This window comes from Scleropages formosus, chromosome 4 (genome assembly GCF_900964775.1).
Source record: "Scleropages formosus chromosome 4, fSclFor1.1, whole genome shotgun sequence".
In the NCBI taxonomy this organism is placed as follows: domain Eukaryota; kingdom Metazoa; phylum Chordata; class Actinopteri; order Osteoglossiformes; family Osteoglossidae; genus Scleropages; species Scleropages formosus.
Genome location: NC_041809.1, coordinates 13,691,957 through 13,707,764, shown reverse-complemented (window position 1 = coordinate 13,707,764; position 15,808 = coordinate 13,691,957). Strand labels below are relative to the sequence as shown.

General features: G+C 41.3%; 1 protein-coding gene across 1 annotated transcript in view; it reads right to left on the bottom strand.

Moving 5' to 3' along the window:
• The window catches only part of LOC108932723 (protocadherin-15-like), a 173,402-nt gene that overhangs the window by 49,602 nt on the left and 107,992 nt on the right, over nt 1-15,808 (bottom strand). Inside the window, exons 21-23 of the mRNA XM_029250860.1 lie at nt 11,333-11,461; nt 4,243-4,548; nt 2,713-2,937 (exon numbers count right to left, since the gene is read on the bottom strand). Of these exons, the coding sequence (XP_029106693.1) occupies nt 2,713-2,937; nt 4,243-4,548; nt 11,333-11,461 (660 nt within the window). The remainder of the gene's footprint in view (nt 1-2,712; nt 2,938-4,242; nt 4,549-11,332; nt 11,462-15,808) is intronic.

Here is a 15,808-nt window from a genome sequence, read left to right as displayed (position 1 = left end):
TAAATGTTCCTTTAAATAATGCCTTCTGATTGTTTTTTTTCCCTTACTGCACATAACAGTGACCCCCACCCCTTCCTCCTCTTTCTCTGTATTTTCAGTGCTGTTTCAGACTGACATTTAAGTCCCTCCAGATTTCTCATATCAAGCCATTTATACCACAGTAGAAGAAAACTGATCTTCTGCAAATACAGGTGGCTTTGTTTCAGCACACAAACACTGCAAACAGAAGCCCAAGCAAAAGCCAAGGAGAGACTGAACAATACAAAAAAGCTCATCAACAGAGTGAATGGCTAAAGTACTGGGATTACACCATGAGCAAGACTAGAATGAGGGTTACAGGAGTAGAATTTGGCAGTGGACAGGAAAGTGAAAATTTGTAATCACTAAATCTAATTCTTAAGTGCTTGCTTAAGTAAAATAGTGTTGGTGTGGAACAATGATTATGCTCTTTTTAACAGAAAATTTCTTCATTATGTTAAGCAAAACATCACTGTCTGTACAGGTTATCATAGCCAAAAGCTGAATATTCAGCAATATGAAGTATTTTTTTTTTACATACACATTTGCATTTACATTTATTCATTTAGCAGACGCGTTGGTCCAAAACGACGTACATCTCAGCAAAAGTGCAATTTATGCATTACAATTAAGAGAAAGAGACATAGCTGCAGACATGAAAGTCTCAAGCAAACCTTGACACTTGCAAACTACATATTTCTGGCAAGTGTCAGAGGGTGTTTCAAAAAAGGTCATGAAGACTCATTGAGTGTGAGAAGATTACTGATTAATAATTTAAACAGTTTTGTTACAGAAAGTGGTTACATTACAATCCTACTGAATGCCAAAGAACACAAAGCATTCTGAATCCAAATAAAACAGCAAATTCATATTTACCTCATCTCAAGCAGTGAATACCTGTACTGATTATCATTTCGCTCCCATTTTATAGGTTGGCTCAGATATACTTGGAATACCAATACTTAACTCACACACACTTTCTGAACCACTTGTCCCATTCAGCGTCGCGGGGAACCAGAGCCTAACCTGGCAAAACAGGGCATAAGGCTGGAGGGGGAGGGGACACACCCAGGACAGGACACCAATCTGTCGCAAGGCACCCCAAGTGGGACTCAAACCCCAGACCCACTGGAGAGCAGGACCTGGTCCAACCCACTGCGCAACCGTGCCCCCATTACTTAACTCAAAAATGTAGTATATTTTCCTAACGTCAAGTGGCAAGCTTATCACTCTACAAGAGTGCCTTACAATCAAAGTCTAGTACCAGAAAAAAATAGTATGATACAAATATTATCATAAGAATCAGGATTCTGTGAAGTGAAAACACACATATGCAAGAAAAAGTTCACTTTGAAGTATGAACTGCGTAGTGTGGCAATTTTTGATCAAGCTATGCAATTTTAATGAAACTTAAGATAAAGAATGAGTTGCATTTGGTTAAAAAATTAAGCCTATTTTGTGTGTTTAGCTGACAAAATCTTGAAATATCACTGCAAGAAAAATTTCAGAATTAAATTTTGATTGAAATGAAAGAGATATTCCAAGAGCTAAATCTGGAACAAATCAAAAAGGCCTACATGAAAGAGTTGTTTGTACAATGAACACCTAAGGATATTAATTTCAACAGGTGAATGTAGAATTGTCAAGTCTGCTTGGATTTGTGTCACATTTACGTAATAGTAACTTTACTTACTCAAAGGACCCTCATTGCTCTTCATACCACGATACAGTTTCCAAATTAAATAAACTCAATATTATTGTCCTCAGATACGCAATGGAAATTTGGATTAGCAGTATATAAACCTCACACTGCAAGCACTCCTTCACTTCTGATGCAAACATTCATTTAAATTTACATTTATTCATTTAACAGATGTGTACATCTCAGCAAAAATACAATTTGTGCATTACATTAAGAGAAAGAGACATAGCTGCAGATGTGATTTTTAAGGAAACCTAGTTTGTTACTTTCCACTTCATTCACCGATGTTCATCGCTTGAGTAGGTGCATAAAATGCAGGATAGATGAATCCTGATGACCTTCCTACATTTTTTTTTTTTAAGGTACACAAACATTCACATACAATGCAGGAGTAGCGGCTGTGTAAAATTCATATGGTTTACTTGAGATATTTGGCAGAACTATGCTTTAAAGCTCCACAGTTGACTGGAGCACTGTGATATTCAATAATCAGAAATCCAGCTTAAACTGACTGGTATCGCTGCTGTCTCAAAAACAGGAAGTCACTTCATGATTGTGCTGTTATTTATTCATGCAACAGCACATTAATATAAATCAGTTACTTTGTCGTTTGAAAGAAGAAAACAAAGGATTTGTAGTAAGTTGTTACTAAAGCAAGGGGGGCACGGTGGCACGGTGGCGCAGTGGGTTGCACCAGGTCCTGCTCTCTGGTGGGGCTAGGGTTCAAGTCCTGCTTGGGGTGCCTTGCGACAGACTGGCGTCCTGTCCTGGGTGTGTCCCCTCCCCCTTACGCCCTGTGTTGCCAGGTAGGCTCTGGTTCCCCGTGACCCCGTATAGGACAAGCGGTTCAGGAAGTGTGTGTGTGTGTGTGTGTGTGTGTGTGTGTGTGTGTGTGTGTGTGTTACTAAAGCTTTAGTAACCATAAAAGATAGAACTGAAAACAATGACATATATAAAATATGAATGAGAACAAGTTTAAAAAGTATTTGTACCGTTATCTTGACTATGACAGTGGCCAGTCCGGGGGGCATCTTCCCACCACTGTCCACAGCTTCCACCACGAAGGTATATGCCGCTCCAGATGCAGAGATGTTTTCAAAATCCAGCACTTGCAGCACTGACAGCTGCCCGGTTACCGGGTTTACAGAGAATAGCTGCTTAGCCTCCTGTGTCCTGATTCGGTATGTGATGTTAGCGCCAAGGTCAGCATCTACAGCCTTTACCAGACAAGCAGGAAAATACACACCAGGCAAACCTTTGGATTAGCAACAAAACAGTTGTAATAAATATAATGGGAGAGGATATCAACCTTTCAGTTATTTGACAATTTCACATTCATCTATATTTTGGCCCAATGCCAAAATGAGTATTTTTCTGCATAAGTATTTGACAATAACTGTAAAAGTGGAAAAACGGTAAGAAGACCAGACATTTGCATTTTGTGCAATCTTGAAAGAGTTCTGAGATAAACAGACCTGAGTATAACAAGAAAATTGGAAAAAATATTGCATAAAGCTCATTAAAACACACAGATGATTCTACAAGAGAGCAGGCTTTAGTAAAAGCACTGGCATAGTGCTCTGCCTTGTGCATAGTCAAAGACAATAATCAGCACTGTAACCCTGATTATTAAAAGTGATACCATGCAGACAGTGGAATAAAAATGGAACTGTGAAAGCCTTTCGGGCACTAGGCCTTTGATGCGGAATACTCAGAGGGATTGGAAAGGATGTCGATAAACCCCCTTGAGCCCCTAGGCAGGCAAAATCTCCCCTTACCTCTCCTTTTTTTTTTTTTTTTTTATCTGAGACCTATCGTAAACCATCAGAAGGGGCTTTTCTCTAGGCGTCACAAGGCACTGATGCAGGGTTAGTCAGCAAAGGGAGATTACTGGAGAGATGGGGACCACTGGATACAAATGTTTCCCTTCAGTGCCAATGGCTGGAACATTCATTGAGTTTCTTAAAGTAATAACTCTTGTTATAATGTAACTGTCACAAGCTCCTCTTTCCTCCATGACAGCCACCAGAGAACAATTCCTCTAGGAAGATGAGGTGACTCCCACTGCTCCTCAACACAATGTGGTCATTAAGAAATGGGGTAAAACTATACAAATAGGGAACTGCCTCCTGTAGAGTCTTGCAGTTGACATTTTAGCAGTAGCAAAATATCAAGATGTGAAACTGTCAAGCCTTGTATCTAGCCCTGTTTCATCCTGCCACTTCCTGCTGCTCACTGTGTTTCATCTGCATCTGCACCTTGTAAATAAACATATGTTCTTGGATGTAAAACACAACAAATCAACTGCATTTAAACTTAATTGGATGGATTTCATAATTTTACATCTCAAATTATTGTGGATTATTACGGGTGAGTGCCAAATTTTATTTCAGCCTTGTATGCTTTGATGTAAACTTTTGCTTACTTTTGTTGCTGTGGGACATCAATGTTCAAAAAAAAAAAAAAAAAACACAAAAGCAAGTGCAGGACATACAGGTAACATTGAGGAGTTGAAAGCTTACTCTCAGCTGCAGAAAGACTGTCCCCACAGGGCTGTTCTCTTGAAGGTTCACATTGTATGAGTTTTGAGAGAACACAGCGCTGTTGTCATCTATATCTTGGATTTGCACATTCAGCGTGATGGTGGTCCGACGTGGGTCTGGAGCGCCATCTGATGCCTCCACAATCACCTCGTACCAGCTCCTGGACTCACGGTCCAGTGGAACCGTGGTGAAGATACTCCCATTAGCATTTATTCTGAACAGTCCAACAGGGCTCACTATTCTGTAGCTGACCTTTCCGTTAAGCCCTGAATCAAGGTCGGAGGCCTGGAAAAAAGCAATATCTGTTATCTCTACTACCAGGAAAACAGATTAACAAGGACAGACACAGACATTGAGACATAAATATAGGTAGCCCCGGAGTTATGAATGTCTGACTTACGTACAACCTGTACTTACAGACCACCCCTAACTGACCGGAAGTTGATTTTTTGCACGTCTAGAGCAGTTTGTCGGCTTGTGGGCAGGGCGCATGAGCCCAAGGTAGGACAGACTTCCTTATTTTCCCGTTAACAGTGTCTCGTGTTACAGTATTTGGCTTTAATTTTTTTTTGTTTTTATCCTCCTAACCATGGCACCAAAGCGTAAATGTGATGGAAGTGATGATTATGCATCCAAGAAAAAGGAAATGATCATGAGTGAACGTAAAGAGTAAATAACGCGAAAGGTGAAATGCCAACAAACAATGGAAAAGCAAACAACGTTTCTTTAATATTTTGAACACACACACTCCCTCTATCTCTATTATAAATAGATATAAATACATCTCACTGACAGAGCACTCGGCTAGACACTTCTTCCCAGTTGTGGAATCTCACTCCACACAACAAACCCCCCCCCCCCCGGCCCCCACCCCCGCCCCCCCATGCATGATAACGAGCGCCCGCCTTGTTCCTCTACCACCATTTCAGATCCTCACCTCTCTTAGTTTACTGATCAACTGACCATTCACCTGTTCCACAGCACAAGAACATGTGCAGTCCTTTGCTCTGAATAAAGAATCTTGCACTTAGGTTCATCCTCCTCCGTGTCCTCTGTTCATCATGACAGTAATAACATTTCTTATTATCTCTTTCTATGTCTCTTTCCATTAGAAATACTGTAATTACATTTATTATAATTATTATTACTGTATGGTTATATCAGAGATGTTTTAGTGTATCCGAAGTGTTTCTTTGATGTTTTTTTATGCATAGAAAGGTACACTCTACAATATACTAAGACAAACATTTGACAAACTGACGTCAGATACCCACCATACCTAACTGATCCAACTTACATCAAAATCCAACTTAATGGCAGACTGAGGACACTGAACTCGTTTGTAATTCGGAGACTGCCTGTACACAACCAAATACAGAGTAAGAAAACTTTATAAAGCAAACTTCCAGCATATCAACTATACAGCGCATTTACCTAGATGTAGGCTGTAAGAGAGACGGCGTAGTTTACTTTCTGGCACTTAATATTTTTCTTGGTCCATATTTGGAGGACTTAGGATTTACACAAATATATGTAATTATTTTAATTTAGTGCAAGTTCCCTAGTGTAGCACTGAACAATATATCATTTCCTGGTTAAATAAGACACATGTCCTTGCAGCTGCTTTATCTTTAAATCAAACCCAGGAATTCAAATAATATCATAAGGGAAAATCCCTAGACTTTTCTCAAGTTATTCCTTCTTATTCAGCAGAAAAAAATTGGAGACAATGAAGGAATATGTATAGCAGAGGAGAATAACTCATAGTCCCTAATGCAAACAACAAGTAATTAACAGTTAAGCTCAATACAAGCTTGTTTCCTCATATAGTGTAATTACTTTAACATAGAAAGTAGCACACAACTTTTCAATTCTAGAGGCTACTGGAGCTGGTTACCAGGTAACAGAGCACTCTAGCTTTATTATAATAGCTAATATACCTGCATTTTTGTGTTCACACATTTGACACTCAAAACAAATTGTAATGTCTCTTTTCCAACCAGTCTTGGGCAAAACACAGTAAACCATCTACAATGCATTCCCTTGTTTTCATACATAAACAGTCTGTTTACTTCTCCTGACAATATTCATAGCTGTCTGAAACTAATTCCCCATTCTTTGAAATTAATCCTTAGACACACACACACACACACACACACACACACACACACACACACACACACAACAAAATAAGTGCAAAAAATGAACTCTGCATTGCAGTGGGTGAACTACTTAAACCTTTTTACAAGCATAAAAGGAATAGACAATAATGAATTCATTCATCTTCTCCGAGATCAATTAAAAAGTTCATTAAAATGGTTAGTAAGAAAAACAAACATATTTCTTGGTGTTGCAACAGAGTGCTAGTAAACATAGCAAGTATAATTATTGCCTAGAAAAGGGCAGGCATAGACATCAAGTGAAATAGCATCTTCTTGTAGCTTTTTGTGCAAGTCATCTGGTAAATAAGTTAACAGGAATTTCTTTGTTGCCACGCCCACACCTCCGGGCCAACACGGAACACCTGTGACCCAACGCAGACCGCAGCATAAAAGGCTGCGTCGGACAACCAGCTGATGCGGAACCTTGATCTGCCTCCCCGTTAGCAACCTTCTCCAGCCATTTCCTGTTCCCGAACGCCTTCCCCGAACCCGTCCCTTGTTCCCCCGATCTACTGCCTCCTTCGGATCATCGACCTCTTGCCTGTACACTGACCTCGCCTTTTGGATCCTCCCTGTTACGACGTTCGCACCTCGAAGACCCTTTGCCCGTCCTCTGACCTCCTCTCTTGGATTTCCCTGAAGACACCACGATTACTGCTCTGCACTTGGGTCCGCCGCTTCCCTCAGACGCAACCATGACATTTGTGGATAAACACAAAGAATCTCTAGTTATATTTCAGTAATTTAACAGTCTCCATGAAAGAAGGCAGAACTTCAAAAAAAAAAAAAAATTGTCATGGTGTCCTCCCAGCGCGGATGCATCGGACCCAAGTGCAGAGCACAGGAAGTGATGTCAAGGGGCGATCCAGCAGACATGGTCAGGGAAACAGGCAAAACGGTCACCGATCTGTGAACACAATCCGAAGGGGAAATCCGAGGGTCGTTGTCCAGGAAACAGGCGAGAAGTCGTGGCAAACCAGCAAGTCGTAAACAAGGAGCAGGTACAGGGAAACTGGGAGGTCAGGAGAACAAAGGCAAGCAGGAGCAGCACAAGCAGCAAGGCTGAACAAGGTTCCACAATCTCCTGCGCTCCGGGCTGTCCTTTTATGTGCCCGGACCCTGTTCAGCTGCAGGTGTTGCTCGTTACCGAGGTGGAGGGCGTGACAGTTTCTTATTACACTCTAAAGAGTTTTAATCACTTAACTTTAAAAATGCAGCGGTCTAAAAATCTTTGGAATCTATTTATTCACAGTTTTAATATAACTTTTTAGTTTTTATTATTATAAATTAATTTTACTTTTAATTATTCTTTGATTATTCTATATTATATTATTCACCTTATGGTACTCATCTTTATATGCTTTTTCTTCTGTGCCTGCGATATGGTCTTCTGCAGAGGGTTCTAGAATTCAAAGCACCTCTGTAACTTAGTATTTTCCACAGAAATAGGGAAAGGAAACTAAAAGACTTTGACTAGCTTTTATTTTAAGAACAAACTGATAAAGTTTAAAGTTGTATTAAAAGATGGGAAGAGATATACTGGATGTGAGTGCCAGCATGCAGGACACCTGGGCCAATTAAAATCAGTGTGACCTATGTCCTTTGACAATGCATGTACATCTGTGATAACACACACACACACATTTTCAGAACTGCTTGTCCCTCACAGGGTCACGGGAAACCGGAGCCTACCCGGCAACACAGGGCGCAAGGCCGGAGGGGGAAGGGGACACACCCAGGACAGGACGCCAGTCCATCGCAAGGCACCCCAAGCGGGACTCGAACCCCAGACCCACCGGAGAGCAGGACTGCGGTCCAACCCACTGCGCCACCGCACCCCCTTTCTGTGATAACATTTGGTGATAATTGTAATAAAGCAACATTTTAAGCATTTGTGGGGCATATTATTGAAACAACAAAGAACCAACCAACCAATGTCAGCAACCACTTGTCCCAAGCAGAGTCGCTGTGACCTGGAGCCTATCCCGGAATCACAAGGCGCATTATGTAGTCCTTTTTATTATTTAAATAAACAAAAATACAGATTTGTTACATGGAATGCACAAAATTAGAATAAGGTCTACAAGGTGAGGTGCCAATGATTAGAACATTGTTAGGGAGTATCCCAGAGGAACCTGTGTTATTTAAACCTCAGACATCTAGGGCATGGTTTGCTCTTTGTTACTGAATTGTGTGGTGTCATCATCATGCTTCGATCAAAGGCACTCTCTAAGGCCTTCAGAAAGAAGATTGTGGATGCCCATGGATTTGGAAGGAATTTAAAAAGATCTCTAAATTATTTGAAATCAATCAATCAATCCACTGTTCGGAGAATCATCTTCAAGTGGAAAAGATTTTAAACAACTGCCAATTTATCTAGGATAGGCCGGCAAAGCAAATTCAGCCTAAGGGCAGACCTTAAGATGCTTAACAAATTCTCCAAAAACCCTCAGATTTCATCCCAGGATCTGCAGGTAACTCTTGCAACTGTTGGTGTCAATGTGTATGCATCTACCATCAGAAAAAGACTGCACACCTTTGATCTGCATGGGAGGTGTGCCAGGAGGAAACCTTTTCTGTTGAAAAAAACATCAAGGCAAGACTTAAATTTGGCAGTTAACACTTAGGCAAAGACCAGGACTTATGGAACAATGTGTTCTGGACAGATGACTCAAACATAGAATTGTTTTGCCACAGTACCAGCAGCCATGTTTGGCACAAACCAAAGACAGCATCTGGGGTGAAGAACCTCATACCAACTGTAAAGCATGGTGGTGGAAATTGTTTGGGGTTGCTTTGCTCTCTCAGGGCCTGGTTGACATGCAATCATGGATTCAGCTATGAATTCTGCATCATATCAGAGAGTGTTTGAAAAAAAATGTGAAGTCATCTGTCCAAAATTTGAAGCTGAACCAGAAGTGGACCTTTCAGCAGGATAATGATCCAAAGCATACCAATAAATCTACCAAGGAATACCTCAAAAAGAAGAAATGGAGGGTGATGGAATGGCCTAGCCAAGTCCAGATTTGAATCCCACTGAAATGTTGTGGGGGGATTTGAAACAGGCTGCACATGCAAGAAAACTCTCATACATCTCACAACTAAAGGAATTCTGCATAGAGGAGTGGTCAAAAACTCCATCAAGTAAATATCAAAGACTGGTAGACAGTTATACAGAACGGCTACAAGAAGTTATATCTGCTAAAGGGGGCAATAACAGCTTCTGAGACGTGGGGTGTAGTTACTTTTTCCAAAGAGGAATATTACGTCAGTTAAATTTTTTGTTGAATAAATGGTTGAAAAATCTAATTTTCACTGTTTTTTTGTTCAGGTATTTCACCTTTATCTACAGATGCTGTTTAAATGAAGATCAAAAGTCTGCCTGTCCAAATATGTTGAAAAAGGCAAAATTTTCCATGGGGTGTACTTACTTTTTCACAAAACTATGTCTGTGAGATTTTTTTCATGATAGCAAAATAAACTAAATAAAAAGAAAATAAAAAATAAAAAAATAAAGTTGTAATTTTTGGACATCTTTCACCAAATTTATGCAGTACTGATGCAGGCAACCCCATATTTTCATGATTGTCATGTCCTGCTGGTGAACAGTGCTCTGACTGAAATAATCAAGTGGACACATGATGGTAGATTTGTGTGCATAATGCATATTAGCATTAGCACAGATTGCTGCATAACAAGTCCAAACCAATTTCAGACTGTATACTTAAACCATAGCTCATTATATCCATGTTACTTTGACAGCATACTTTACTCACATGCTTAGACTTTAGAAACTTTCAATGCTGACAGCTAAAAAATAATGACACAAATTTACAATTCCTGTGACAAGAAGGAGCATTACACATTCAGTATTCCCAGAGATTTCTGTAGTGGTGTGAGTCCCAGGAAAAACTGACCCACTTTTATTGAACTCATGCAATATTATTACCATAAGTGATTTGGTTGATGCTCCTGAGAGGCACTTGTCACTGTGATTCCTACATTGAACATGTCATCATAAACTGACTTGCTCTCCAGCATTCTTGATACGGCACATACATTTTTTTTAATGTGCTAAATCCTTTAAACCTGAAGTGTTTAAAGCTGAATATCAGCTAGTAGAGACGTGTAATACCATAAGGAGAAAGGCCATTAACAAAAAAGGAAATTCTCCAGAATCCTCCACATAGCACAACAATTAGAGAATACTTGGTTGCGATTATATGACAAATTTAAAATCAGGAGATGGTCCCTAACTGATCCTCATATGTGCAGGATTGCGTAAATGTCAATTAGGAACAAAAGTCCAACTAATAAAAAGTCTAAATCATTGTCACTCTGACAGAATGAGATAAACAAAGGAAATGAAGGTACAACCTGAGTGAATACTGTATTGGTACTGAAAGATCCAAGTTAACGGAAATATACACAGAGTGACCGTTTTAATGTCTATTGTTCACTGGAAGACAATTGAAGGTCTACAATCAAACTGATAGTATTTTGAAATGTAAATTGTCACACATATTAATGTTTCATGAGATCACTGGGTCACTGGAATCAAGCCAAGCACTCTCCAGAAATATGCAGTCTCCAAGATACACGCTCATCTAACTTTTAACAAACAAGTTCCATTAATCTATAAAACTAACCCTGAGAAGGTGAATAAACTAAATGAGGATGAGGCAAAAAAAGACAGTATAATCCTTAAAGCAACTAAATTATTGTATTTTACAAAAAAAGACGAGTGTTTAGGGTCAATAGGCAGGAAACATGATTCCGTGCCTCTTGACAAGTGAACTTTTAATATGGAGACTTAAGTTGGTCAATTACTGTGGACAGCAAAGTTCTGATATCAATTCTTGTACCACTGGGACACTGGTCATGATTGCTAGGCCAAAGAAGCATACCTTAACTTGACCCACAAATAGATTTGCCTCCTCTTCTTGGACTGTGAAGTTCCTTGGCAACAGTGGATCGAAAATGGGGTCATTGTCATTGACGTCGGTGACCACTACGCTCACAGTGGCTGTTGATGTCTGCAGTAATAGAATCCAGAAAAGAGGAAAGAAAAACAATAAAACCACTGCAAAACCCCATAATGGGAAAACCCTACACAGTTGGGTAGTTTCTACTATATGTGTGTGATGTATATACATAACTGGACTTACAGTTACAGTCTCATTAACCTTATTACGTTATATTTGTGTCCTCATGTTTAGTCATAACTCCAAACAATGACTGCTCCATTGGCTGTATGATAACACTGGTTGAACATGCTCCTGTAAGGCAGCTGTATTTGTTTTATTGGGGTCTCAGTCAGTACTAGAGTATATTTTATAGCAATTGCATTTTGCTTACAAAACTTTTCATTTGTGATTTCCTTCAAGTTACTTTTTGTTTGTCTGTAGTTAGCAAAAAGTGAGTGTGGTGCTATAAAAGAAAAAGTGGAGGACAACTGATTCAGAAGTAAACGTATAAATAATAGTAATACACTACTTCAGTATATCATATAAAATGTATAAAATATAATTATAATACTGTATTACTCTATAATTGTACTAATTGAACATTCAAAATGTGTGAAATTAGAGAAAAAACATAACAAAGCTTGTTATACAACGGAACATTCAAGTATATTGTGCATAAATCCGCATGGTTCCTATAATAAAAGGGGTGTTTTGACTTACGACGGGGTCGTCAGAATAGAATCCCACTGTAATCCCCTTGTAAGAACATCTGTAAAATGTATTTCACTTTTTTCTATGTTACAATATGTTTCACATTCAAGTCAGATAGATAAACCATGAACACCCCTACTGCTAACTTTCTGCAAGCCACTTCACTCTTGTGCCATCTCTTTCTACCTATCAAAAAGTTTAATTATCATTTGCTGAAAATGCATGACTTGGCATATAGAGCAAATCATTGGACTCCTCTGGGAGAGGAGAAAAGCAAAAATCATAATGGATATGGCTTTGGCTTTTACTAAGGTAGCAACATCAGTCACAAATTCAAAATTCAAAACAATGGCAAGCTGGACTCATCAGTTCCCCATGCAGCAGTGATGAGCCAGTTGCAAATTACACACACCTAAATCTTATACTAAACCCAGCAAGTGGTTTAGCATGGTCTTATTAACAATTAATCTATTATGAGGTGGCTGTCAATTAAGACTTATGAAGATACCTATGTTCAGAAGGCAACAAAGCATAATTTTGCTTGTATACAGAAAGATTAGCTTGCACCTTTCACAAAAATTACACATTGGCATTCTATGAAATTAACCAGACTTTCCCTAAACTGGTGAAATTAAAGGAACACATATCATTAGTTACATCATTTTTATGCTCATCACAGAGACTACTATTTATTATAAAGAATAAACCTTGAATGATGTTATCTTCCTTGGAAATAAAGTGTAACAGATGACATGTAGTCCGTATGTTGAATAACTAAGTAATGTTTAAAATGTGTAAATTATCCTTTAGATTTCCAATACACACACACACACATCTTCAGAGCCGCTTGTCCCATATGGGGTCACGGGGAACTGGAGCCTACCCAGCAACACAGGGCGTAAGGCCGGAGGGGGAGGGGACACACCCAGGACGGGACGCCAGTCCGTCGCAAGGTACCCCAAGCGGGACTCGAACCCCAGACCCACCGGACAGCAGGACTGTGGTCCAACCCACTGCGCCACCGCACCCCCAGATTTCCAATAATCACATGAAATTTTAAAACATCCAAATAAAACACTTGCATTTCTGGCAATTCCAAAAAATGAACTATTCGTAGTGTCCAGACGGGAGTCTGAGACAGGCGTGCGTTGCTGTTACATTCGAACACGGACGAAAAGTAAAATGACCTCACGTGCAGAGTAGTTTTAGAAGTGCACAGTACAAACTGTAAAGTACTAGTGAAGGTGAAACAATGAACGCGGGACAGAGAGACACACAGTGTATTCAGGCAAAGGTGAAAACTGAAACGTGAATCTGTGAGTAGGACTTGAACATGGAGGCGTGACAAAATACCAGACTGGAACATTGGGCCAGGACTAGAGGAGAAGAAGCAGGAGTAGACAGGATGGGCACTCAGGACTGGAACATAAACACCTATGGAACAAACTGAGAAAACAGGGAACTACTGATCACAAAGAGAATACACTATAAAATGCTTATTAAGAATCCGCAATCTGTCCTCCACCTCTTGCTGTTTTTATACCTCAGCAGCTACAAGATTGTGAACAGGTGCATGGGTCTGGGCTAGCGGCACCGAGTGGCGCATCTTCTGGCCAGGAGGGGTATTATCCCCGTGACAGTACCCCCGAGGAGTGGTTCCAGCCATTTGACGCTGATGGACAGGTGGTCATCCCCTTTGTCATGGAGCCGGCCGATCCAGATGATACCTATGAAAGTCCACTATGAGAGTCGGGTCCAATATGTCCCGTGCTGGCACCCAAGATTGCTCCTCTGGGCCATAGCCCTCCCAGTCAACCAGATAGTACAGTGTGCCTCTGTGTCGTTTGGAGTCCAGGAGGGCCCTGCCAGAGTAGGCAGGGGAACCGTCTACATCCAGAGGTGGAGGAGGGGAGACCGCCGGACTCAGCAGGGTGGAAACACAGTGAGGCTTGAGGCATGGGACATGAAACGTGGGGCAGATACGGTCATGAGGTGGTAACTGTAAGCAGTAAGAAACCGGGTTGATCCTTTTCAGTATTTTGAATGGGCCGATGAAATGGGGGGTTAGTTTCCTTGAGGGCAGATGCAATTTGACGTCCTGCATAGACAGCCACGCTCTTTGCCCCAGTTGGTACAACACTGTCCTGCATATTTTGTCTGCCTTCTCTTTTTTGGGAGGACACCGTCTCCTGGAGTTGGACATGTGCAGACTCCCACAACAATTCACTCCACTTGTACCAGTCGTCCACAGCTGGCACCTCGCTGGTTTCTGCCATCCATGGGAACAATGGAGGTTGGTAACCTAGCATGCACTGGAAAGGGGTTAGGTTAGTAGATGAATGGACCAGGGAGTTTTGGGCATACTCTGCCCAGGGGAGGAATCTGTTCCAGTCGGTTTGGTTCTGGCTACAGTAGCTCCACAGGTAATGTGCCCAATCTCCTAGTTGAAGTGCTCCACTTGCCCACTTGATTGTGCATGATAGCCGGAGGAGAGGCAGACTGAGACTCCAAAGCGGGAAAAGAAAGCCTTCCAGACTCTCGAGGTAAAGTGAGGTCCCCTGTCTGAAACGACATCCTGTGGTATGCTGTACAACCAAAAGACATGTGGAAACAACAATTCCGCGGTCTCCAGGGCTGGGGGCAAACCTTTCAATGGGACAAGTCGACAAGCTTTAGAAAAGCGATTGATCACCACCAGTGTGGTGGTGTTCCCATCAGAACTAGGAAGGTCAGTAATGAAGAGAACTGCTATATGGGACCATGGGCGATTTGGAACTGGCAGCAGTTCAAGGAGCCCTGCCGGAAGCTGTTGTGGAACCTTAGCCTGGGCACACATAGGACAAGCAAGGATGAAGTCTCTTATGTCCTGCTTCATAGATGGCCACCAGAATCGTTCTGAGAGGAGCTTAAATGTTTGGTTAATTCCAAGGTGCTCTGCACTGGGACCATCATGGGCCCAGTGCCAAAGCTTGGACTGGACGGTGGAAGGGGCATATTCCTTGTCTTGTGGCTGCTCACTGGGACCAGGTTCCTGGAGTTGGGCTGCTTTGATGTCATCCAACAAAACCAAACGGATGGGAGCTACAAACTACAGCAGTGACAGGATAGTGTCCGGTGGCAAGAGTCTAGGCAAAACCTCGAACAACCAGGAAAGAGCATCAGCCTTGCCGTTCTTGGAGCCAGGGCGATAAGTTACCATAAAGCGGAACCTGGTGAAGAACATGGCCCACCGTGCCTGTCTGGAGTTGAGCCTCTTTGCCTTCTGTAGATACTCCAGGTTCCTATGGTGGGTCAACACTAGAAACGGGTGAGTGGCACCCTCTAACCAATGCCTCCATTCTTCTAAGGCTAACTTCATGGCTAAGAGCTTCCTGTTTCCCACATCATAATTCCTTTCCATGGGTGTCAATTTGTGTGAAAAATAGGCACATGGATAGAGCTTAAGGGGATTCCCCAGGCGCTGCAAGAGCACTACCTCTACCCCAAATTCTGATGCATCAACTTCTACAATAAATGGCAACTTGGGGCCAGGGTACGTCAAGATTGGGGCAGAGGTAAAACGCTTCTTTAGGTCTTCAAAAGCCTGAATAGCGTCAGGAGTCCAGGTCAGTTGCCTGGGTGCTCCTTGTAACTGCACTGTCAAAGGGACTGCAATGGAACTAAAGTTCCTAATGAAGTGCCTGTAGAAATTTGCAAACCCTAGAA